Below are 24,958 nucleotides of genomic sequence, written 5' to 3' on the forward strand. Positions count from 1 at the left end.
AATGTGCGTCCTGCAACTTCCTCCATTACCGAGCAACTCTGAGCTCTAACTAATACGGTAGATTTTTTAGGACGTCTATTCGTTCGTCTTTACTTCTGCTTTAATCTTAACCGACTGGAATTTCGCTTCTCTTGTTGCCTTTGTTCCAGCTGTACTTCTCATTTTCTTTCTTCATATTTAGCATTTCGTGAATCTGCTTTTGTTGATTGTGCTGTGATTTGGCGACGCATGGTGGGGAAGCTGCTCTCCCAAAAGGATTCCGTCGAATATTCTTGCGTGTCGGAGTGATTGTGTTGTTAATTTGGTAGGATCGCTACAAATCATAGTCATCTAATGGGGTCCGACAAAGAGCTGTTTGAAATCGAAGTCTAGTATTGGGCGTAATCTAATTAGAGAGAAGAAACGTTTTCTCCTGAAGCTGATCGATCAGGTGGTGCTCTGCGATGACGATGTAGCTGAAGGGATTGAGAAGCAAAAGCATGCCATCCCTTTCAGGCTATGAAGAGGTTCCGCTGCGAGCAAAAGTGGCAGAAAATTGGAAGTATAGGGTGTTTTATCTTCGATTGTGGCGGCACTGATGAAACAATGCTGAATAGCATTTTAGATCAATCTCCGTGGCCCTTTGCTAGCAAGACCCTATTTGGATTCGATTTCCCCCTACTCTCAAGCTACACTACCATACATACAGCTACCAATAAATCAATTGGTATGTTAGGAAGTCGTGAATTTCTCTGAATAACCAATAAATCAATGTATTAGTTGGTAAAAAGCCAAAACCACACGATAAGTATTAAGTATCAAGCCCTTGCATTTGCATTCACCGACTTTTCAAGACTTGTTGCTAATCTAATACACAGAGACCAAGAAAAAAAAAACATGGGAAGCATCACGTCAGAGCCGTTACAAATACCGTAACGTTCCCGACCAAGTATCTGAGTCGTTTTTGTCACCTGATATTGGGTTCTCACCCACGTAACCGATCCCATACTTTGCGCACCTCAAGACAAGAATCTCCTCCTCCTCATCCCAAATATTCACAGTCACTCGCACCTCCCCAAATATTCAGTCCCGCAAGCTATCTATTGACTATCCTCCTTTTTTCTCCACCACCCTTCCCCGCATTCCCTCACTTCAAGCAAATCACACCGACGAGAAAAAAAAAAAAAAAAAGAAGAGAAATTTACTCCTTCAATTGCCTCACATCATATCCATAACACACATCCCTGACGCATTTGTTGTTTGTTCTGCAACTTCAGATTTAAGCAACGATGGAACGTGCCAAGAATGAACCCGTATCCAAATGTAAAGCCTCTGCCAAAGGGAAGCCTCCGACCAGGCTACAAAAACAAGCACCCACTGCACTACATCTAGATGGCATCAGAAATGCTTCCAAAGTTTTCCCTTGTTCCGATCCTCCTGAGGATGCTTCCTCTCTCGCTGCGATTCCTTTGCTGTCCCCAATTCCCCTACTTTCCCCGTCACGTGAGGCCCCAGATGAATCAAGCGGTGACGGCGGCTGCGGCAACGGCGCCAGTGGTGGAGAACAATGCAGAATTGAACAGCAGAACTTCGGTCACCTTTCAGCAAGTGGTGGGTGGCAGCACCCAGCAGTTACGACCCCGTTAACAGAACCTTCAGCATTATCCGCTATGTTCCAGTCGCAGTGCTCACTTGTAAATCCAAATCAGCTACAGGTTTCCCGGCGTTAGCCTGCTGTTCATCCTCAACTAGGCCTCTTCGCTGAATAATATTACTATCGTCTTAAGGTTTCTTTTGATTGTTTTTTATTCTGTTCAGTTAGAGCTTTCACTCAAATTTAGACCTTTGCCTCGTCAAATGAAAAGAATTATGTTCACTATTGTTCTACCTCTACCGTGATGCAAAAATTAGTGCATATTTAATCCCTCCTTTAAAATTACGGAGTAAAAGGTTGTAGCGGTGTGCTGTTCTGTGGAAAAATCGGAGGAACACAAAAATCACACACACACACGTAGAACTCCAAACGGTTGAGCGACTCAGATGGCTTGTGTGCTACATATTGAAGTTGATATTTGACAAAAAAAAAAAAAAAGATGGCTTGTGTGCGCTGATTAAATATGATTAAACTGATCAAAATAGGATTCAAACAAAGATTCAGGAAAAAAAAGCAGTAGATGATGCAATTTACTATCTATCATCCAACAAGTGTCATATAAGGTTTTACTATAGATGCAGTAATACATTACAGTAAACAGGTAAAAGCTTCAACGTAGAGCCTCTCTAGGAAAAACATTTTAACTCATCCTCTCCTCTCCCAAGTTTCCACCACCTAATATTCAACCAAAGGCATACTCAGAAACAGCAAGACTCATCTCATCAGTTTTAATCTCTCAGGAGTAAAAACTTTTCTGACATTCACAAGAGCAGCAACAACTCAGAACTCGAACTCTCCTGTTGCCTGCAGAAAAGGATGAAATTTGTAATTATGATGAAATTTGGATAGTGAAAACATCGAAGGCAACCAGAACGCCAAAAAAAATAAAAATAAATAACAATGATGAAGTAGGAAAAGAATAAAGTCGTACACACCTTATTAAAGAGAATGTCTTTATTGTTTATGCGCATTATCCCATCCTTTAAAGTGCACTTCCACCTGCTCTTGGTACGCGTCACCTATCAAAACAAAAATGACATCCTTTAAATGCTGAAATGGTGGGAAAATTAAGGGCAGCAAAAACCCATACTTGATTGATGGTGAAAAGAGAAGCAATGGAATGATGAGGAAGAGTCTAGCACAGTACCTTATCAAACTGTGCCAAAACCAAATGAGTAGTATTTAAATCCTCCCCTTGATCCACGTCATCCAATTCATCATCATCATCTTCGTTTAAAGGTTCATCTTCATCATCATCTACAGTGTCATTCTGGGTGACAGCAGCAGGTGTAGCCGCTTGTATGTCTAAGTTATGCAGATTAAAGGAAGTTCCAACATCAGAAACGTACAGAGTGAGGGCAACTCTTATTATTTTGGACGAAATAGAATTTCACTTTACCATTTGGTGCAGGCGTATTAACGATGTTATAGTCTTCATTGACAACTCCCTGATAATTGTATATCTACACAAAGTGAGTAAACCATGTTAGTCAATACAAACTGGCAGGAGGTGAATAAACCGTGCTTGATGATTTTATAGCTCCAAAAGATGAAGAAGATAACATGTGCAAGATAAAGAGATCTTCCAAACAAATGGAATATGAGACCATTCTAGTATAACAAGGACACCAAAATTTATATAAATATAAAAAAACAAATGTACAAGATAACATGTTACTGCTCCTACGGATTTGGAAATGTACAAAGTAAATGTTTTAGTTGCACTGCCAACATCATTCTTTACCATTTTAATAAAGGATCATAAGATTGTATCCAAACCCTCTATCAACCAGTTGTTTCCAAACCACATTCAATTTAAACAAACTGGATAGACGGAGAAACACAGAGAGAACATTAAGAGAGGCATTGATTCATGTAGACTTATGCCAAGACACTCCCCTGCACCTATTGGATATAACACTCAAAACTCCTCCTAAAATTAGTTCTTCAAAACTTGATCAAGTAGAACCAACCTCCATTCCTGTCAGAATATTAACCAAAGCGCAGACATGAACTTCTGATACATTATGCAGGAATCCTTAACGTATTTCAACTATGATTACTGCTTTTATGGCCCAATTGTCAAACAAATCCGTAAAGCTGATAACCACGAGTCTAACAATCATTCCCACAGTGATAGTACCAAATGCAAACCTTTACTAGCACTCTGCTTTACAAGAAATTCTATTTATACAAATACATAATCAACAGATCAGGTAGTTAAAAAGTGATCGTAAACCTGACATAGCTAAAAGAACATGACGTTCAAGTCATAAAAGCAGATCGTACATTAGGTGTTGAAAGCACGTCATCATATGGATCAGGTATTGGACCATCTAGTTGAGAAATCCTGGACACAGACCTCCCTCCTTGCAGAGACATTTCAGCTCCAGCAATGGTTGTGTTGTGTTGGGTGTTACTCCCTTGTCCTACCTAGGGAATGACAAACAACTCTGTCAAAATTGCTTCGGAAGCAGAGATAACAGATACTAAGAACGAAATTAACAATGGATGGAAATGCGAAATTCTAGAAATCAACCATTACTGGCATTTTTTTGGTAGGTTCTAACAAACTCAGCAGATCAATGACAAGACAATAGGGTCTAAATTACCCGATTTTGATATTTCTTGAAGCTAGTTAATTGCAGACCATGAATTCTAAACAGATTTTGGATTGAGAAAAGGAAACCTTTAATTCATTTGAAATTGTATCCCCAGCTCCATCTTGTTGCGGTATGTAACCACCATTAGGGTACTGTGAAGCAAATTCATCCCGTTTTCTCTTTCCAGCAGACATCATGAAGAAATCCTGCAATCACATAATCAAGTCCATCAGTGAGGTAAAGATATTTAACTCCAATACAGGGAAGCAAGGCAGTGAATATAACCAATGAGAGCTATAAAAATTACTTAGAAATGTAGTATACGTAAATTTCATTCAAAGGATAGAAATAAGAAAGAAGCAAAAAATATATATGTACTCACACTTTCAGCAAGTTGAAGTCAAAATCATAGAGCCTACCACAAACTTTTAATTAGACAAATCTGGATACCAAATAATATACCAATTCCATAATTTTCCATCATGTCCACAACAACTAAAACTATTGGTTAGCATCTTTTGTACTGTTTCAACCTCACTTTTTACTTTCGAAGAAAATAGCGTCTTTCTGTACAAGAGTCACCCAAGGAAACACATTTTCCCATCCTCTCCAAGTCATAGGTATTGATAGGTAAGTAATGCATATAGCTGAGTTCCAGAACTGCTTCCAGAAAAACCACAAGCAAAATGTAAACATGTAATGTCAGAAGAGTCTCAATCAAAAGATTGTAATTACAAATTCAATTTTGATCATCACCATAGCATCAAGTCAAGATGAATTCCACTTTAAATAAAAAAATATCAAGGCAAGTGTGAATAAATACACATCCACATTCCTGTCAGCTAACAGTTGACATCCTTCCCAGAACCTATCAGCATGCTTTAACCCCTTCCTAAATGTTCATCCACCAAGCTGTAACTGGAAAGAAATGAAATAAAACCAAGGACATAAAAAAGGAAAAATCACACTGTACCTTCTACCAGAAGTTTAAACCAAAATAGTAGTAAATCAATCATTAATGAAATACACTTACTATGTGACACCAAAAATCACCCTATATAAGAAATATGCAGAGAAAAAAAATGCCTACCGTATTCATCAGCTATAAAACATATTGCCAAATGTGATTCTAACTCTGATCAACTACTCCAATTAGAAAATAATGTTTAAAAAGCCCAGCATCTCCATGGTCACTTCTTATTTTAAACCTAATTGTATCTGTCATCATGGCGAGGATGCTCAAAAGACATTCAGACCAGGTGTCTGCTGTTATAGGCTCCAAGTACCAAGAAATGGATGGAGTGCTTTCCTCCACGTGCCATTCAAGTATGCTTACACATTCATGCACTCTGAGTTAGCTTTGTCAATTCTCAGTAAAGCACATAGCTTAAGGTAAATAATCTAGCTAGAACATAATGAACAACGTTGAAAACTCCAAGCCATGCTGTTTAATGAATTAGAAAGCACTAATAGACACAGGTCCTGTCAAGATCTGATGACCATGGAAATGAGGAACTCCAAGAAGAAACAGAAAGAAACAATCTGACAAATGGAAGCTAGATGCCCTTGTTCTCAGGTAAGCTCTCCTCATCCATGAGAGAGAGAGAGAGAGATAGACGTGGGGCCACACACACACACAGATGCTTAACAGATAGTCACACATGATTCTAGCTCCAGGTCAATTACTACAATTAAAAAATAAAGTTCAGAAGTCTAAAATATCCATAGTGGCCTCTTATATTAAATCACTACCTGTACACATTATCATGAAATGCATGCCCAATCCATAACATCCAGACAAGGTGGCGTCACACATTCTGATTTAGCTTTATCAATTCTAAGAAAGCACATGGTTTAAGGCAACGCTCCGTGACATAGTGGAACATATACAAAGCTCCAAGACATCCTATTTGATGAACTAGAAATCACTACTTGACAGGGGTCCTCTCAACTCTCAAAAGCCGATGCAAACAAACAAAAGGTGATTAAAACAAGGAAAGCCAAGCAGAAACTTAAAGAAGCAATCTTCATAATTGGAGATCAGAGATGCTCATTCTCACCAAGCTCCGCCTGCCCCCTCTCTTTCCCTCTTCCTATCCCTCCCTCTCTGCCCTCTCTTCCTCTTGCACATACAAAAAACACAGAGAGAGACACACACACATACAAGGTGATGCTCGCATCAAGGATGGTTAACACAAAAATCTCTCTCCCGCTTTCCTCTAGAATCTACGAACTTCTAAAACAATCAACACAAAAATATACTGGTCACTGAAGGACAGTCAATCAAGCTGTTCTGACAGAGCAAAGGATGCACACAATTATGGTCAGACATCATTGTCATTATGTGATCACGACTATAAACATGCAGTTCAGTTTTCAACCTACTAAACTAAATTTTCCTCCATTTATGTTGCACAGCAAGGCATATTTGGAAGGAAAGAAGTCCACTGTCCCATTTATCTGGTAAGACAGTTAAGAGATCTATTGCTAATTTAATCTGAACATAAGGCCAGCATCTTTAACTACACTTTTTTAGAAATTTGAGATTCCACACAATTAATCATTGTCCACACTTGCATGTCTACATCATTCCCCTTATCCCCAGCCTATGACACTACGGTAGCTCATTGAATGCCTTTAAAGAATTTGTGATAGTTATAAATCCAAGGTTACATGTATTCTTGTTGACCACATTGACTCTTCACACTTCCGGAGACAGTTAAAGTCCTTTATCACTCCACAATAAGAAATACTGTACAGTTGCAAATGCACATGGAAGGTAATATTCATAAGGAGGAAACAATTCCTTGCGTGCTGAGAACATCAGATGACCCAATTTCAACTCGACTTATATTCTTTTAATCAGTAGATAGCCTTCATTGAGTCCAACCTAGTTTACGAGTAATCACCTGTGTCATGGGTTGATGAGAAGCTCCCCTCTCACCCTCTTCACGGCCTTCCACATAAGCTACAATAAAACAAAAAATAGTTATGTCATAAACTAACGTCATCTGCTGTCTTGTGTCCTCTATGACACACAGTTTTGTAATAGTTTGCTTACCAACGTTAACATCAAGAGGAGGCCTTTGATTCAACCATGGTGAAGGCGGTTGCTGCAGATTTCAATATGTTAATATACAAAACCAAAAACACTAACGAAGAAATAAAGCCTCAGTCTACAGTTTCATCCCCAAAGCGATAATCCATGAAACCCAAAATCTTCAAATGGCACAAAAAAAAAACAAAAAACCAAGAAAAGCTCAACAGCAAGTACTGAGGATATAAAATAATCACAAATATGCAATTAGATGCTACAATCTTCAGCAAAACAAAGATGAACTGAAGTAAATACCATATAAGGACTAGGTCTCCCGGGTCCTGGTTTCACTTCAGGAGCACCACCATTATCATTTACAGAAGAATACTCATTAGGAGTAATAGGAGTGCCACCCGTTGGAATATTGTACAGTGAGCTATCTGCTGTGCCAGGTAAAGGAGTTTGAGCCGTTCCAGGCAACGGAGTCTGAGCATTTCCAGGCAAGGGTGTCTGAGCCATCCCTGGCAACGGTGTAGGCATAGGAGTCTGTAGTGGCGTCTGCATTCCACAACCCAAAACATTATTAACACAATCTTTGAATTTCCTATCAGCAGTATTGTCACAAATACTTACAGGAGGAAAGAGCATATCGGCAGTGGGGGTTTCGTACTCCTCAGTGCCTTCATAGGGTACATTAAGGTCATGAACAGGAGTAACCCCTGGAGTAGCTTTTGGAGCAGAGGACCTCTCAATTGGACCCAATATAGCTCCAGCTTGCATCATTTTCAATTCCCACAGCTATAAAATACAGGCAAACCACCAGACAATGCATCATACCATCAAATAAACACAAAAAATTCAACAAAGACGCAATCCCAAGTAATCAGAATTTAAAAATGAAAAAAAGATCCCCACGCTTACCCCCAACCCCTAACCAATAAAAAAAAATTGCAAATTCTTCTTGTCCAACAAAGAGGGGGAAAACCCATAACTTATTACTCAGCTTTCAACCTCTACGCAAAAGACCAAATCGATGAATTGAAAAATAGAAAAGCTAGGGGAAATCGTGAATAAAAGGTACTGAAATGGAAAAAAAATACATATATATATATATATATATATATATATATATATTACCCCTTGAAGCTCAGTTAGGACGCTCTCGCCGGGGCCGCCATTATTGATGAACTCTTCGCGGACCTTATTGATAACGTCATCGATGACGTGGATGTAGACATTACTGGTGGTTGAACTAGCCATCCCCTAAAACCTTAGATTTATCCGAATAAGGAGCAAAAAGGAGGACCTTAGTTCCTTCTTGAAATCGACTTGAAGGGAAAATTGGGGAGATTTTAAAATCCCATAAAATCTATGGGTATGAAATAGGGTCTAGGGTTTGGAGATGTGTGGGTTTGAAGTGAGAGAGAGAGAGGTGTCTGTAGCTGTCGACAGAGAAGAGGGAGAGGACAAAGGTGGAGAGAGAAGGAGAGAGATGGGCGGAACAGAAAATAAGAATAAAGAGTGGAATATAAATAGGTTTGCATCCGTTTTCTGGAACTCAATCCACGTGGCATCTTCTCGGTTTTGCCTTTTCTTTTTTTGTTTATTTATTTTTTCTTCTTATCTTTGGTTTGTAACTCATTTCAGAACCAATCTGACTGGCTCACTTGACAATCGACTGTAGATCCTCATCTATGCTGGACTTCTTGTCTTTTCTCTTTTTTTCCCCCTTTTTTCTAAATCTCTCTTTTTCTTTTTTTTCTTTTTGCGTATTTGTCGATTTTGTTAATTCAATTCTCAATACCCATGTAAAATCTGTTTCCTTAATCCAACATACCAAACGTGGCCATAATCCTTCTCGACAAAGCTATTATTACTATTATTGGGTCATGTTGGATTAAGTGAGATTAAGTAGATAAATCCAATTAGATTTTTCATGATGTACAAAATTTGTGTTTGGTTCAATACAGGGTTTAGGATTATTGCTGGTGAAAATGAGATAACATCATATATTAATTTTATATTCAGAGCACTGTGTTTGGATAGAATATTATTTGGAATAATTATTATAATACTTTTTGTGATTTGATGTATGTGAAATAAAAAATAGTTAGAAATATTAAAAACATGATTTGAAAAATGTGTTTATGATCCAAATGAAATATTATGTGAAATAATTTACCTATCCAAATTATGCAAATCCCAAAAAATATATATATAAAGTTTTATGTTCATCGCATCATTGTCAATTAGAATTTTATAAAAATCCAATCCACCATCCTTACAACACGATTAATCTCCCACTTAAAGTCTTAATCCTTTCCTTGAACCAAATGGGCGTTAAGCCTCGCTTGGATGTGATTATTAAACTTATTCATATCACGTAATTATGCTTCCAATTGTATCTTGTCAAATCAGAATAAATCTTTTGTTCTATTGCATCTAATTTTAGGAATGACTGGCATATTCCATATAGTCAATATTTTTGGCATAAGTCATCATACATGATCTGAAAAAAAAAAAAAAGGAAGCTATGACTTTTTAACACCATGTTATGAGGTATTTTTAAAACATTGATATTTTTAAATATCAATGTGGCATTTGGCTGATTCAAACGAGTTTCTTGGTTGATAATTTGATTGGTCTAAGTTTTACAGTACGTTTTTTCCTTTTTTGATTCTCAAAAGCTATGCTAAATCATAAACTAAAAAGAATCATAATTCTCAAAAGATACTAATTAATAGTTAATTACCACTTTTTTAAATATTTTTTAGCAAGAAATGGGTGAGATTTAAAAAATTGAAATGTAGCACAAGAATTAGAATCCAGAACCTTACACGTCTCAATTTTAGCCATTAAATCAGAATCTTCTTGACAGTCAATTACCACGATAGTTTGCCAAAAAGTGTAGCAGTGTATGTATTAATGTGTAAGTTTTTTCCCATGTCTCGTGTTGGTGTTTTATTCATAGCCTGAAGCAACGTTAACAACGTAATCCAGAATACGACAAATAGGTGTGCAAGATCACCACCACAGATGAAAGGATAACGGACGACGTTATTTGATGAGACCAGCTTCGTTGTTTTGATTTATTCTTTTTCCCAGATATACTTTATAGGGATAATTTCAGAAACCTCCCCTGAGGTTTCTATCAATCTCACTCTCCTCCTCTGGCAGAATATTAGATCCCACTTCTTACATTTTCATAGATAAAATGACTTAAATACTTGCACAATTTATCAAATATTTCACAATTATTTGGACAAATTTACTTAAAATAGTTATAAATATGATTAATTGAATTTAATGATAATTTAAATGTGTAAATAATATTTAAAATGTCATGAGAAAAAAGGCACCAAATTCAGGCACTCTACTCTGGTTGATGTATGGTATAGAAAATTGCAAGAGCAATAAGTCACTTCAATTAGAGCAAGAGTATGTGAAGATTTTCACCTGTATTGTAGAGGATTCAAGAGTTTTCTAAACCACATACTCATATTAATCTCTAAGAATTTTGTACTGAAAAAATTTTATTCTTTGGTAGTTTATGTTGATATAGCTGTTCTCTGTGTACGGTAAATTATGCTAAGCTAATTTTCTATTTCATAAACCTCCCCCAAAATTTCATTCTTGTTAAATTGCTTGTGTACTGTTCATATGAAATTATCTCACTAATGCAAGGCTTGAGGGCATTTGTGATATTAGGCGGTTTTCTCTCTCCAACTCCCAATTTTTTTATTGTTTGTCTTTTTGAATTTGGTTGGATTTAATACTAGCTACTTACGTCTAGGGGAGGTTTATGATATTTTAAAAATCTCAGGGGAGGGGAGTGAGGAGGTTTCTGAAATTATCTCTACTTTATATTTTTGCCTTTTCGTCCTTCAATTAAAGATTTAACAGAGTAATAACTCAAAAAATGCATAAATGTGAGTTTTAAATACAGCACGTTTTTATGTATGCATAAAGTGAATTATCCTTTATGTATGCATAAAGTCGAATCACATACATAGTTTCAATTTTTTTGAGAAACAATTGCAACATACATCCATACACACACATGCATAAGTGTATACACACGTACGCATAAGTGTATACACACGTGCATGTGTGTGTGTACATATGTGCACTCACATATTTGTATGCATGTACATACACATACATATATGTGTATGTATATATTATGTATGTGTATATTTACATAAAATAAATAGAGAGGGACTAAATCCATATCCCTATGTACTAAATTTACATCCTATACATTTATTAGACAATTATTGCCCTTAACTTTTATATATTAAATCAACATTTTTTATAGTATTTATGTATTAAATCAACGCTTTTACCCTTGCACTTCAAAAGATAAAGCTATACTCAGGTTAATCTTACATAGGGAGATTCCTTTTTTCTGTTTTTGAATTTACACGGACCTTTCCAATTAAATCCAACCAAATAGTCATGCTAAATGTACAAGGGTAAGGCAAAAAACTTGAATTTAATACATATTGATATGAGGAGTATAAGATCTTATATAGATCACATAATGCGTTTAAGTTTATGACATGATCATCCTTCATGTAAATAAATACCATTACAAAATTAAGAGTGAAGAAGTTCGTCTTGCAAATACGGCAGGAAATGAGGGGTTGGTGTAAATTCAAAGCAAAGATGGGAATTTCTGTACTAGTACTAGTATTTTGACCGGTGCTATGCACGGGTTATATTTCAAATCAAAATAATATTAAATATATTTATATATTGTGGTACAGAATAATAAATATATATATTAAAATTTTTAAAAAAGTATATGCTTAATATTTTGAAAAAAATTTAACCTATAATGATTTAACCCATAAAACAGCTAAAAAGGCTCATCCCATATGCCAAAGAAAATAATTGACGGAAGAAAATATTGACGTGCAGTCAAAATTAGGGCAGTCACGTCCTTGTTACTTCTCCTTCCCTCCCTCAGCTTCTACCTAGTAGAATTCTCTATCACGATTCCCCTCGCTTTTTTTTTTTTGGCCTTCGGTTCTATATCACAATTCGGCGGATAGCGCCGTGGAGAGTTACTCTGCAATCTTCCCGTTAGCATCTCCTACTACCATGTCCTAAGAGTTCCTTATCCTCGTGTTACCAAACGCTCTCTCCTGTTTCTCGTTCTGGTTTCAAGTAGTACCTACTAAACCATATCCATCATCTACTAAGAGGAATCCGGAAGTCGTCGCCGCAGTAGCCTTGCGCAGAAACCCTAGACAATGTCGGGCGGCTTTTTCCGGGTAATTGTTTCTTCCTCAATCAATTTTAGAAAATTCAGTTAGTTGTTGATTACGAAGTGTAACCTAGTTCTGTTGGATAAGAATCAGATCTTCTTTCTCTTTTTTTTTTACTGATTTTTTCGTTGTTTTAAATTTTAGGGCACGTCGGCCGATCAGGATACTCGGTTCTCGAACAAGCAAGCTAAGCTGCTGAAATCTCAGAAATTCGCTCCTGAATTGGAATACCTGGTTCGTCTTCTTACTTCTAGTTGAATTACGTGTTTGTGTATTGAATTATTGGGGCTTATCTTATTCTTAGAATTGCTAGTTGTGATAAAAGCTCTTAAACATTTTTGAGGTTAGGTTCGTTTTATGTTCCGTTAACTTGGACTTCATTTTTTGGATGATCATGTGTTTAGGTGAGTGTGAAGAAAATAAGGATGGTTGTGGCTAAATTGAGTATGGCTAAAACTGATTTGCTGGATTTCATCTGTGGTTTCTAGACTATATTGTGGCTGCTGAGTTTAGTCCTATTCTATTAAAGTTACGTGTAATTTTTCTTTAGGTGGATATGACGAAAGTGAAGATGGATGTGATGAGGCCGTGGATAGCAACTCGGGTGACCGAGCTTATTGGATTTGAAGATGAAGTGCTTATTAACTTTATTTATGGCCTTCTAGATGGGAAGGTATGTAACTGCCATTGTCATACTTTTCTCTATTCAAAGATGCTACTATTGAGCATCTGATGGTCATAATTCAGTTGTTCTGGAAATTTAACATATTTCCTTTCCAAAAAAGAGAAAAAAGAAATATGACCATTACATGGTAATGTGCATGGATGTGTTGCTTGGATATTTTGGGGCTGCAATTTCTGATTGTATCAATCTTTTTGGTTTTTCTGTGGCCTTTTGGTTTTAGTTGTGCTACTGTATCAAATTCTATGAACTCATATGATTGCAACATCTGGTGGAACTTTATCAACTCATTATGTTTTGTAGGCTAATCATCATTATGTGGTTTAAGTGCAATCGCCCATTTGGATGCAGGAGGTTAATGGAAAGGAGGTTCAGATTTCTCTTACTGGTTTTATGGAGAGAAATACTGGTAAGTTTATGAAGGAGCTGTGGTCATTACTTTTGAGTGCTCAAAAGAATGCAAGTGGTGTCCCTCAGCAGTTCTTGGATGCCAAGGAGGAAGAGACTAGGAAGAAGAAGGTCTTTCCCATTTTTTTCTTAAATTTAAAATTCACTTCCATTCTGATGCTTTTCGTGGTTTCTGTTATGAATGATTTTATTGGTTATATTGCAGGCTGAGTCAGATCGAATAGCAAATGAAATCCGGAGAAAGAAAGAGAAGGAAAGTCAGGAACTGGGGCAAGAGGGAACTAAGAAGACGGTAAGTATTTTATTTTCCATGCAAGAGTTAGTTGTGTGGAGCTGACTCTTTGTTTTTAACTTTCTTCGTGTTTCCCTGAATTCAGCTGCTTCTGCAATTATTTGGGTTCATGTCCTTTACCTCAAACTACTGTAGGACCATGGCAATGATATCTCAAAAGATTCTGATATGGGTGTACATCCCACTTCAAAACATCAGCCGGGTGGAATGTTAACTGGGGAGAAAGAGTCTGTGCAGAGGAATGGATCGCGAGGACGAAGCAGGTTAGAATTGAAAATGACGCCTTTAGATATTTGATTCACTTCATTTTAAATGTTGAACAACCATCTCCATGGTTCTTTGTACTTTGTGACATTTCAAATGCACGATCTATGTATCTTTTTGGGGTTTCTGGGTCCGTTATCGGAGTGTTTGACGTGTTCATTTTTTGTCTCGGAGTACATTGACTTTTGTCTCGGAGTACATTGACAAGCACGAATTGTTTCTTCCTATTTGTTAGGCAGGATGTAATATGCCAAATGTGATGTTTTCTTGTAATGAGATTTTCTGATAAGAGAGACTAAAACCTGCTTAAAGCAGTCACCGGGAGATTTGTCAAGCTCAGTTTTCCACGTTTTGATTATGATTAAAACCTGCTTAAAGCAGTCACTGTGGGATTTGTCAACCTAAGTTTTTTATGTTTTGATTATGAGGGAGTTTTCTAGTGTTCTTGAGCTTTAAAAATCTATCATTGTTGATCTCTCTTCTCTACTTTTCAATCCTGATGGTCATCTGTTTACTCATTGCTCATAGTTCTATGATTAAAATTTTGTGGCGCTCTGAATTTCAATGGTTTTCATCATCTCTCTCTTCCTGAAAAATTGAAGTGTGTTTACAATTTTTTCTGTGCCCATCTCTCAGTGAAGACTAATATTTGTCTACCTGCACAGGGCCTCTAGATCTCCACATTCTGCTGATCATTCCCCTTCTACTAGGTATTTCATTACTCAACATGTGCCCTCTTTTTAAATGAAACTGTTTTGCTGTTGATCAATGATGTTAGAGTAAATTTCCTTTTTGGGTTGCAGAGGGAGGCGGTCAAGGTCAATTAGCAAGTCATTCTCCAATTCAAGAAGTTACTCAGGGTATGTTTTCAATTTTAAACAAATATGGATCTTTGATTCCTTAGATTTGGCAGTCATTATCTCATTCCATTTGTTGTGTGCATACTGATTATGTTGCGAGTAGGAATATTTTGTGCTTTTCCTCTCTCTTTTCTGCGTGAAATGGTGCTACAATTGACATATTGTTTTAGTGGAAGACGCAGGTCAACAAGTTTATCTGCCTCTCCTAGGCGAAGAGGGCGCTCTAGTTCATCAGAAATGGTTTACCGCTCTTCACCTAGACGATCTCTTACTCCTCGTGGGAGACGTTCACCCCATCGTTCTTTTACTCCATCCAGGCGCAGATCATCTTATTATAGGCAACGATCATCATCCCGACTGCGTCGTAGGTCTCCATCTCCTACTCGTTATAGAATGCGTTCTCCTTTGCGTCGCAGATCACGCTCTCCTCTTCGGCGTAGATCAAGGTCACCCATCTGGCGTAGGCCAAGGTCACCAATTCGACGATCTCCTCCTCGAGGTAGGTCCCGGTCACCTTTAAGACATAGATCATCATCTGCAAGGCGTAGATCACCATCCCCCATTCGACGAAACTCACTATCTCCTGCAAGATATGGGTCACAATCTCTCATGAGGCAGAAGTATCGACGATCTTCATCAACACCACCAAGGAGGTCTCCTTCTCCAGTTATGCGCAGGTCTCGATCTCCAATCCGGCGTAGGTCTCCTTTGCCAATTCGGCATAGGTCTCCATCTCCAATTCGGCGTAGGTCTCCATCTCCAATTCGCCGTAGGTCTCCATCTCCAGTTCACCGTGTATTGTCTTCTCCAGTTGGGCGTAGGTCACCCATGGGGCGAAGAAGATCTCCAACTCCCGCGAGTCATAAATCTGATTCACCTCAAGTATCGAGTTCTCCCCCACCTCGTCGCAACATTCCTTCACCAATCAGGAGGAAATCACCAAGAAGGCAGAGGAGATCACCTTTGCAATCTCCTAGAGAAAGGAAGAGGTAACTTAACACATCAGTAATATTTTGTCCAGGAGACTATCTTGTTTTTTGCATTTTTGGCATATTCGATTAATTGCGGTCTTAGTTTTTGACTCGCGATTTGGTGGCAATTCTAATAATTATGGAAGTTGAGATGCTAAATGTTTAGACGATATTGGAGGAAAGTTTGGGAGCGGAATAAGATTGCACAGAAAGTTTTATGCAGTAATCAATCGATGATTGTACTTCATCAATGTGTTCTTGCATTTATTCTTGGATGATCATTTGATATTTAATTCACTGCTGCAGAAGTCGGGAGAAGTACTCTCCAGTTCATCATGCTGCTCCAAGAAATACGGTTGAACGCCCAACTAATGATCGTCATAGATCAAACTCATCAGAACGTCAGTCTCAAAGTGTCTCTTCGGACCTTAATAATTCACAGAGAAAAGTGAGAAGACTGTCTCCTTCACCAAACAGGTCTCCTGCTTCAGAAGCTGACAGGGAACCAAATTTAAATGAGAAGAGAAGGTCTGTACACATCATAGTACTCTTCTACAGCTTTTATTATTGAGAAGAGAAGGTATTGCTTATTATTGCTGGCCAAGCTTTAAGAGAGGCCTTTTGGATGAAAACAGAGATAAGAGGACTTGTTCTGATTGGCCAAATCCTCATAGAATAGCAAGAGAAAATAAAGATCATGATGATAGTTCTGAAATGAGTGCAGATGATTAATAAACCAGTTATGCTGGGCAATTGTGAAAGACTTTGCTAAAATTCACTGATTTTAGTTTTACCTAGGCTTCTACCTTTGTCAATTTCTGATTGTGATGTTAAAAACACTCAGTAGGCCTGGTAGGATAGAGTTTAATAAGAGAGATCACATATTGTAGAGATGAGTTTCATTGCATTGAGGTTTTTGTGCTACTTTCTACCCTTATATGATCTTAATTTCATCGGTATGTAATTGATAGGGAAAACAAATCTCAAGGTCATCAAAAGAAACCTGCTCAGCGAGATTCACAAATGATTAAAGATGCATTGCATGGTGATAAGGGGAAGCAATCACCTGTTGGAGAGACACACAGAGCTGTTGAAAAGAATCAATCTTATTCAAATGATACTAAGATTAATGATCGCCATTTTGAAGCTGCTTCAAAGTTGGCAAGAAAGGTTGAGCACAATGATGAAAATGCTTCTGTGGGTTCTGACTCTGAGGAGAGTGATAGGACCAGGGCTAGAGTCAAAGATAAGAGAAAGAAAAGGAGGGCAGAGAGGCGAAGGTCTGAGTCGGCTAGTGAATCAAGTTATGATTCTTATGAAGAAGAAAGGAAAGAGGCTAAGAGAAAGAGGAAGGAGGAGAAAAAATTGAAAAAGGAGGATAGGCGTCGGAGGCGGGAGGAGCGTCGTAGAAGAAAAGATGAAAGGCGTGCAGAGAAGCATAAGCTGAAATCAAAAGATGCTATTTCTTCACCTTCAGATGCTGAAAGGAATCATGGTGGTCATTCTGATGATGATCAAAGCGATAAGAAAAAGTTAGAGATTGAGTTGCGAGAAAAGGCCCTCGAGTCACTTAGGGCTAAGAAGAGCATTGGCCATTAAATTTCTTATGCGTTGGAAGATTTCACTGTTATTTGAGCATTTTAATCTTCTTTTGGCTCCTTTTACTTTATTGGAACTTCTGTGTTTGGTTGACTGTATTATTGATAGCTATTTAATGTAGTCTGTCTTTACTCCTGGCAGCTGAATGGATTAATGAGGATTTCCTGAGCTATTGTCTTGAGTTCCAACTTTTTGCTGACTTCCTGCTAAATTTGCTGGTAATATTTGTCTTCCCTTTGCTGGGAATATGTTTCTGTTGTTTTATGGGTAGGTTGCTGGTCTGGATATGGAGCATCTTGTTATACGAACTGATGCTTATTAATGTATGGTCGTTCTGTGACCAATCAGACATCTTATCATTATTTGCTTGTGTGGCCTGTGTTGAAATTTCAAGTAAATCATTTGAGAGAACTTATTGTTTTAAGTTTGGCTTATTTCTTATCAATTTTTTTTTTCATTTTCTCTGTTTTGGATTATTGAGTAAGCATGAAGCGTCTTGGCAGATTTTTCTTAATTGTATAAAGTTGTGACTAAATTGGGTTTCTGGTTAATTGATAGATGAGAATATTTTCAACTAGATGACTTGGTTGAGCAGATCTTGTGCACCTCCAAAATTTTGAACTCATAGCAGGTGAAGTGTTTTCATTCCTTGCTTGGCTCTCTTAGATGGTAGACTAATCTGTAGGGTTAAAAACTCTCTGTATATGAGGTTTCTGTGACACTTTATTTTTTCTTAATATCTGTGTTGTTGACAGCTTGAGAATTGCCGCAGGGTATTTGGTTGTCTATTCTTCAGTGCCTTATGTTCATACCTGTTCATCATATCCGATTGTTGATAGCAGCAGTTAAACAAATACTGGTGCGTAGCTATACTGCCAATGCTCTGTAAATATTGTGTAAGGAAGCTAATGCTACTCTTCCTTCTTGTCTCTTTTATCCTATGTATTGCTTATTCCTTGGTTTTTTTTTGGAGGTCATGTTTAGAACTAAATTTTTGTGCTCATAATAGCAAATGTTCTGGCGTAGGCACTTATCCAGACAAAAAACAAAAGGTTGTTCTGAAGCCTAGTATCTTAATTTGATCGGAGCTTATTCTTGATCTTTTTTGTGTAGGTATGTTATGCTAGATTATATTTCGTCTCTTGTTCTATAATGCTTTTTAGCATGAGAAACCCAAAAACTTATGGTTCTGTAGGGATTGAAGGAAAAATACTGCTGGAAAGTGCACTACAGAATCGAGAGAGGTGTAGGCGTTTGAAATCACATTCCTTTGAACTTTGTTCAACACGTTGACTGAATAATTGCGAAATGTTAATGGTATTTAGGAGTAGTTCTGCGAGTAGTGGATCCAAGTAACTCTAATTTGGTTGGGGTCCTTTCTTTCTTTCCTTTTTCATTTTGTTTTGTTGGGCGGTGTTTTTTTTTTTGTTTTTTGTTTTTGCGCGGCAGGGGGGGGGGGGGGAGGTTGCGGGGGAGGGCATGAGCCTGCACAATACTAAAAGTGTCGGCAGCTTTTACTGTCCATTTAAATACATTTCTAATGAGATACTGTTCCTTTTCTGTTTCCAATTTCGAGGGCATGCTGCAGATGGAATACTTAAAAGGAGAAGGGAATGAACTGCAAAATAAATTTGAATTAGAGAATTGTGATTTAATTCTTTTCCTAGATTGATCTTCCCTGACAGGCATGAACTGATTCTTATGTTTCTTTTGAGTGCAACTTTTTAGTTTTGGTGCCGTACGTCTCCGCAATTTTTTGAGTTTAAGTTTGTGGATAATAATTTTTGTCGGGAGCTCTTCACTTTCAATCGACTAGAGTCAAAAAGTTTTTGCTTCTGGTACGAAGTAATAGTGCATCGATAAAGATTATGCATTCTCAAGACAACTTGGTGGCGTAATCTCTCTGGTTATTTTGTGCCAAAGAATCTCCAAATTGGATTGTTTTTTCCCTGATTTATAATGCTCAAAATTTAATGGAGCTGAAAGTGTTTTCTGGTTTTGTACTGTAATTTGTGACGGCTCGTCTGATGAAATGATTTGGTTAACTTGCTAGTTTGACTATTAGATGGTTAGTGCTCTATCTCCCTCCCTCAGGCGCCGAAGCTGAAGATGCGTTGCCTTTCTTATCCCTCATGAAGCCAATTCCTGAATCCCGTAGCTCGTCGCACAAAAAAAAATTGAAAATGGTTGGCTGGGGCGATCAGAATTGAGGACAAAGTGGTCTTGCGGGATGGGCGGCCTCTGTTCTTGCGATTAATTAACTTGTATCTGGCCTCATTTGACTTTTGGCAGTTTGGAAATCAAAAGCATTTGAGAATACTTATAACGCCATAATAAATCAAATTTAGTTTGCGCATTTGATAGGTAGGTATATCTCTTGTCATCAAGTACTTTTTGCTCATAAATCCTTTCATTTTGGATAGGTGAAAGTAATCCCTTCTATAGTACCGTGGCAGGGTCAATGTCTTAACCACCCGCGCATGCGTAATGCCTATCTAAGCGGAAACGAATGGCATGATTCTTCTATCCATCAATCATGGTACGCATCACACGGTAAAGGTCGTCATTTTGCTGCGATGACCAAAGCTCTCCCGGGAATGAGACATGGTGGGTATCTATTTTTGAGTTGCAATTCTCAGTAAAAGTGAATTAAGACGTGTGAATCGAAGGGCTTGCTTGGGGTTGTGCGATTGAGTGTAAAAGCTAAAGGCACTTTTAATATGTTTGGTGAATATTGAGTGGAGGGTAAAAGTAAGGAAGAGGAGAGAATACTCGGGAGATGGGGCTAAAGAAGAGGGAGGGGATGGGCGTAGTCTAATAGGGAAGAGGAGAGATGGAGGGAGCTATATTCCGCTACCAAAAATGGGAGATGAGAGGCGGGGATGAATACAGAAAGAAGAAAGGGGTAAACCAGAGAAAGGAAATAACACTTGGATCGTTATTGTCACATTTGATATGTCACGTGGTCTATCTTTACTTTACTTGAATATAAGAGTGGAATTTTTAAAAATTAACACACTTTTAGCACAAGTTCAAAATTGGTTTTTAGAGTAATTTTTATCTTTCAATAAATAAAAATCAACTTTAACAATTTTTTATAAATTTTAATCTAAATAAAGATATAAATGTGTTTTAGAAATTTAAAATTGCACATCATCAAATGGAAAAAGCACTTATTCAAGCTTGCACCTAAACAATATGATTAATCACTTAATAAATATTTTAATTAAAAGCTCTACTAATTGAAGTACTTTTTATTAAGTCATCGCAGCTGTAAAGGGACTCTAAATTAGGGAATGAATGGCTGTTTTGCGTTTTAGTGTACCAAAAGGAATGGGGGAAAGTGGTCTTATCGTTGTCATAGCAAAATCTGACGATGCAAGTCTTTTTACGGACAAGGGGCTCGAACGGTTATTACAAAACTGTTCGAAGTGATTTTGTGCAAAATATATACAGCGTAATTCTGTTTACATATGATATAATTCATTTTTAACAATGTATAATTATAAAATAAAATTTTATGAGTCTCACACATGGTGTGAAAAATAAGGTACAAGATGAAATCTGAATTATATATATATATATATTTTATCAAATCTTGAACATGAACTGTCAGGAACGATTACAGGACCATTCCTGCCCCTCTTCCGTCTTTTTACTAATTAGAGAATAAGTGCAAACTCTAAGTGTTAAATATTAGGAGTGTAATTTAAAAGGCAACTTAAGAATGGGGATACGTACGTCTTATTTGTGGCGGCAAAGACATATCTAAATTGTGGCAAGACAAATTAGGGAGATTATCGGTATTTACGTACGTTTTTCATGAGTATATTTTTTAATTTTATACACATCAGATCGTTACAATAATTTTATAAAAAAATTAAAAAAAAATGCAATCCAAAACAAGAAGGCGTTTCGATAACTTGCTTGGAGTAAACTGGTGACTTGACTGCTTCCTGAGAACAGGATTATGTGGGGGCCAAATTTTGAAGCATCTTGTGATCTCTCCCGCTGCATGTTATGCTGCCTATAAACGTCTGGTGCTGAATTTTTTCCCGTGGATAAAACCTGACCAGATGGCTTCTTCTCATTGGCTGGTTCTCTTAGTCCCCAATCCAGATCAAAACTTGAACTGAATCGACACCGATCGTACAGAAACTGATATTCCCGGGGACATTTCCACACCTAATGGGTTCAACAAAACTTGAGAAACCAAGACAAAGAGTCTAGTTTGATACTACATTGAATCAAGAAAGAGGCTGCTTGCTGGTAGCTCTTCTTACCAATTCCAATTTTCATGGCGCCAGCTCTCTCTTCAAATTCGTTTTTACTGAACATACCCGCATCCCAATCAAGAAAAACAGTCAAGAAACAAAGGCTTACTGCTTTTGCCAAAAAAGCCGGCGCTGGACCTTTTTCAGGTTTTCAGTTTGGTAAATCAGCAGATGATCCTTCTTCAAGAGAAGGCCAAGAAGATATTTCCGGCAACTCTTCCCCGTTTAAGTTCAATTTTGGCAAGTTGCCCGACGTGAAATCCTTTGTTCCTGCTGTCAACAGCCCGGCTTCAGGATTATCATTGATAAGGCGCAAGGATCCCGGAACAGTGTTCGTTGCTGGTGCTACAGGCCAGGCTGGAGTACGCATTGCCCAATCACTTTTGCGGGAAGGGTTCAAGGTTAGAGCTGGAGTTCCTGACCTTGGTGCTGCCCAAGAACTAGCTCTTCTGGCTGCAAAATACAAGGTTTGCTTCTTCAATTTAGTTAATATGACGTTCAAGAACAAATGGAATCTTCTAATAATTCATAGCGAAATGAACCTCTAGTCTTCTGTCTTGACAATTTAAATAAATTACAGCAAAACGAACGTTAAGCGTTCCTACGAACTTTCAACTACGATTAACATGCCTATAATCCTGCAGATCATTTCTAATGATGAATCGCGTCGTCTCAATGCTGTTGCATCAAATTTCAATGATGCGGAAGCAATAGCAAAAGCTATAGGAAACGCTAGTAAAGTTGTCGTTACAATCGGCCCTGGAGAGAATGGTCCGACTGCAGATGTCACTTTTTCGGATGCTTTGCAAGTAATTCAAGCTGCGCAGTTGGCTAATGTTGGTCATGTGGCCATAATATATAATGGATCATCATTCACTGCGTCAACTTACAATGTGCTAGATGGCATAACATCCTTTTTCGGCAATATGTTTGCGCGGTCTGCACCATTGACGATCCCAGAGTTTCTCCAGAAGTTAGTGGAGACAGACCTTAGATACACCTTGATAAAGACTAATCTCACCGAGGATTACTTGCCAGAGAGTTCGTACAATATCGTTGTGTCGGCTGAAGGAAGTGCTGGTGCAACCGACTACAAAGTAATGTAATGTATGCATTTTCTTTTTTCTTGTCATTGTCAAAAGATGCAGTAGACTTTGAGTTCAGAAATGCAACTCTTAAACTGCTTATCTCGTTCATCCTCATTGAATTAGCTGTTTGTTTTGACTAACTCAGGTTTCCAAGTCAAAAATTGCCTCTCTAGTAGCAGGAATTTTCTCAAATACTGCTGTTGCTGAGAATAAGGTATTGCTTCGTGACTCATAAGAAGTCCTGTCTTTTCTTCTTCTTTTGTTGAACAGAATGGTTCAGTTGCTCATCTTGTACTAATATATCCTCCAAAAAATTAATTAGTAACTGTTAATTTACCCTAGCCCCATTACAAAAATAAAGTGCTATCGAGTAAAGTCATTTGCACGAGAGCTTGAACTATTACCTGTAAGTATATGAGGATGTGCTTGGAAACTGGAAAAAGAAATTAATGAGCATTACAAGAAAGACAAGCAATGGTCAAAAGATTAACTTGAGTTGTTTCACTAAGTTGAATTGAAGATGTGCACTTGTCATTGATCAATCTGAGGCTATTATAGTGCTCAAAAATTCTGACCAGCCTGATTCTTCTGATCTATGCTGGAAGCAAATTCTGTTACCTAATTCCGTTTGTTGGATATGGATTTCCCTCTTCTTGATCTGATGATATTTTATTTCTCACCACTTAGTTCCATTTGTTCCCTTTTCTCTTATTCAGGTTGTGAAAGTCTTTACTGATCCAGCAGCACCCTCAAAGCCTGCAGAAGAACTTTTCACGTAATGAAAGTAGAAAGAATCCTCAAGTATCTTACGTTTTCTGTATGAATTTTGATTTATTAAATGTTGGGCATGGCCGATGATGCATGTTTATCAATATATCGTTTATACATCAGTATACAATAATGCCTTCTGCTTAGCTTATAGCTGGAGTGCGGTCTAAATATGTGAACAAACGTTCTTGCAGCATCATCCCGGAGGATGGGAGAAGGAAGGCTTATGCAGAAGCCCTTGCAAAAGCCAGGAAAGAGGAAGAGGCTACAAGAGCAACAGAGAAATCTCGTCTAGCTGCGGAAGCAGCAAAGATGCGCAAAGAAGAGTTAAAGAAACTTGCAAAGCAGGAAGCTGAGGCGGCCAGTTTTGCAGAACAAGCCCAAGAGAAGGCGGCTGCTGCAGGAGTTTCAGTTGAGAGCCTCTTAAGTAAAGCCCAAGGCATAAGCTCAGGACTATCTTGGGAAAACCTGAGCTCACAGCTGAAATCAGCTGTTCAGCAACCTGCGGAAGCAGCAAAGATGCGCAAAGAAGAGTTAAAGAAACTTGCAAAGCAGGAAGCTGAGGCTGCCAGTTTTGCAGAACAAGCCCAAGAGAAGGCGGCTGCTTCAGGAGTTTCAGTTGAGAGCCTCTTAAGTAAAGCCCAAGGCATAAGCTCAGGACTATCTTGGGAAAACCTGAGCTCACAGCTGAAATCAGCTGTTCAGCAACCGGGCGAGGACTCTAAAGTGCAGGTCGCTACTGTGAGGGGTCAGGGTAGGGCTCGAAATCTGCCTGCCCAAAAAGCTGTAGTCAAAAAATCTGCTTCCTTAAAATCAAGGGAGGTTCCAAAGCCAAAGGCCAAACAACCAGAGTCCAAGACAGAGGTCAGAAAGGTTTTTGGCGGGTTGTTTCAGCAAGAAACCATTTATGTTGATGATGACTAAGAAGATTGGAGCTACATATATTCTATTCTCTGTGACTTTTTCATCTGCCTGTGTGTTCATTATTGATGCTGGGTTAAGTTGGTTTTGACAGAACGAGCTAGAATGGAGCACATTTTTGCACAGTGGTAAGACTTCGAAGAATTGCTATTTATCAGATAGTGGCATATTTGTGGACTCTGAGTTGTACTACAGACTTCCAGCTTGTTGTAACAAATACTTAAATGTTTAAATCGAGATTCCAACACATACAGCCGACTACAGTCCTCCTCTATTAGTTACTTA

General features: G+C 38.0%; 3 protein-coding genes across 6 annotated transcripts; 2 read left to right on the forward strand and 1 right to left on the reverse strand.

Annotated features, from left to right (window-relative positions):
• Window positions 1-2,132: 2,132 nt before the first annotated feature.
• Window positions 2,133-8,776, reverse strand: LOC113710183 (transcription initiation factor IIA large subunit). 2 transcript variants are annotated; one of them, XM_027233050.2, is made up of 11 exons: window positions 8,411-8,776; window positions 7,907-8,071; window positions 7,589-7,831; window positions 7,298-7,349; window positions 7,146-7,204; window positions 4,323-4,442; window positions 3,923-4,066; window positions 3,033-3,096; window positions 2,781-2,938; window positions 2,569-2,652; window positions 2,133-2,437 (listed from the first exon to the last, which is right to left on the reverse strand). In XM_027233050.2, exons 1-11 carry the CDS (start codon window positions 8,531-8,533, stop codon window positions 2,414-2,416), a joined length of 1,236 nt encoding a protein of 411 aa, XP_027088851.1. In that variant the 5' UTR covers window positions 8,534-8,776; the 3' UTR covers window positions 2,133-2,413. The 2 variants fall into 2 exon arrangements, with proteins under 2 accessions (XP_027088851.1, XP_027088842.1); XM_027233041.2 differs by having other exon boundaries at window positions 7,146-7,349; window positions 8,411-8,760.
• Window positions 8,777-12,184: 3,408 nt separating this feature from the next.
• Window positions 12,185-17,803, forward strand: LOC113710195 (uncharacterized). Of its 3 annotated transcripts, none has more exons than XM_072060504.1 (11): window positions 12,185-12,552; window positions 12,691-12,780; window positions 13,097-13,219; window positions 13,580-13,747; window positions 13,842-13,928; window positions 14,064-14,191; window positions 14,858-14,902; window positions 14,996-15,052; window positions 15,235-16,041; window positions 16,330-16,551; window positions 16,995-17,803. In XM_072060504.1, the coding sequence occupies exons 1-11, from the start codon at window positions 12,532-12,534 to the stop codon at window positions 17,620-17,622; spliced, it is 2,376 nt and encodes a 791-aa protein (XP_071916605.1). In that variant the 5' UTR covers window positions 12,185-12,531; the 3' UTR covers window positions 17,623-17,803. The 3 variants fall into 3 exon arrangements, with proteins under 3 accessions (XP_071916605.1, XP_027088863.1, XP_027088878.1); XM_027233062.2 differs by having other exon boundaries at window positions 12,186-12,552; window positions 15,223-16,041; XM_027233077.2 differs by lacking the exons at window positions 12,185-12,552; window positions 12,691-12,780 and having other exon boundaries at window positions 13,532-13,747; window positions 15,223-16,041.
• A 1,872-nt stretch (window positions 17,804-19,675) lies between these two features.
• LOC140004162 (protein PLASTID TRANSCRIPTIONALLY ACTIVE 16, chloroplastic-like) lies at window positions 19,676-24,922 on the forward strand. The gene is made up of 7 exons (XM_072060508.1): window positions 19,676-19,986; window positions 20,068-20,229; window positions 21,589-22,363; window positions 22,541-22,993; window positions 23,130-23,198; window positions 23,701-23,759; window positions 23,947-24,922. The coding sequence occupies exons 3-7, from the start codon at window positions 21,920-21,922 to the stop codon at window positions 24,674-24,676; spliced, it is 1,755 nt and encodes a 584-aa protein (XP_071916609.1). The 5' UTR covers window positions 19,676-19,986; window positions 20,068-20,229; window positions 21,589-21,919; the 3' UTR covers window positions 24,677-24,922.
• The last annotated feature ends 36 nt before the right edge of the window (window positions 24,923-24,958 follow it).

Source organism: Coffea arabica, chromosome 1e (assembly GCF_036785885.1).
Source record: "Coffea arabica cultivar ET-39 chromosome 1e, Coffea Arabica ET-39 HiFi, whole genome shotgun sequence".
Taxonomy (NCBI): Eukaryota; Viridiplantae; Streptophyta; class Magnoliopsida; order Gentianales; family Rubiaceae; genus Coffea; species Coffea arabica.

Excerpts from the sequence above, each read along its gene's own strand:
- LOC113710183 (XM_027233041.2), bottom strand. The coding sequence starts at position 8,533 with ATGGCTAGTTCAACCACCAGTAATGTCTACATCCACGTCATCGATGAC. Across the intron at positions 7,832-7,906 it reads CCGATATGCTCTTTCCTCCT|ACGCCACTACAGACTCCTAT; the intron begins GTAAGTATTTGT and ends TGTGGAATGCAG. Across the intron at positions 2,653-2,780 it reads TTTTGGCACAGTTTGATAAG|GTGACGCGTACCAAGAGCAG; the intron begins GTACTGTGCTAG and ends TTGTTTTGATAG.
- LOC113710195 (XM_027233062.2), top strand. The coding sequence starts at position 12,532 with ATGTCGGGCGGCTTTTTCCGG. Across the intron at positions 15,053-15,222 it reads AATTCAAGAAGTTACTCAGG|TGGAAGACGCAGGTCAACAA; the intron begins GTATGTTTTCAA and ends ATATTGTTTTAG. Across the intron at positions 16,042-16,329 it reads TCTCCTAGAGAAAGGAAGAG|AAGTCGGGAGAAGTACTCTC; the intron begins GTAACTTAACAC and ends TCACTGCTGCAG.
- LOC140004162 (XM_072060508.1), top strand. The coding sequence starts at position 21,920 with ATGGCGCCAGCTCTCTCTTCAAATTCGTTTTTACTGAACATACCCGCA. Across the intron at positions 22,364-22,540 it reads TTCTGGCTGCAAAATACAAG|ATCATTTCTAATGATGAATC; the intron begins GTTTGCTTCTTC and ends ATAATCCTGCAG. Across the intron at positions 22,994-23,129 it reads CTGGTGCAACCGACTACAAA|GTTTCCAAGTCAAAAATTGC; the intron begins GTAATGTAATGT and ends TGACTAACTCAG.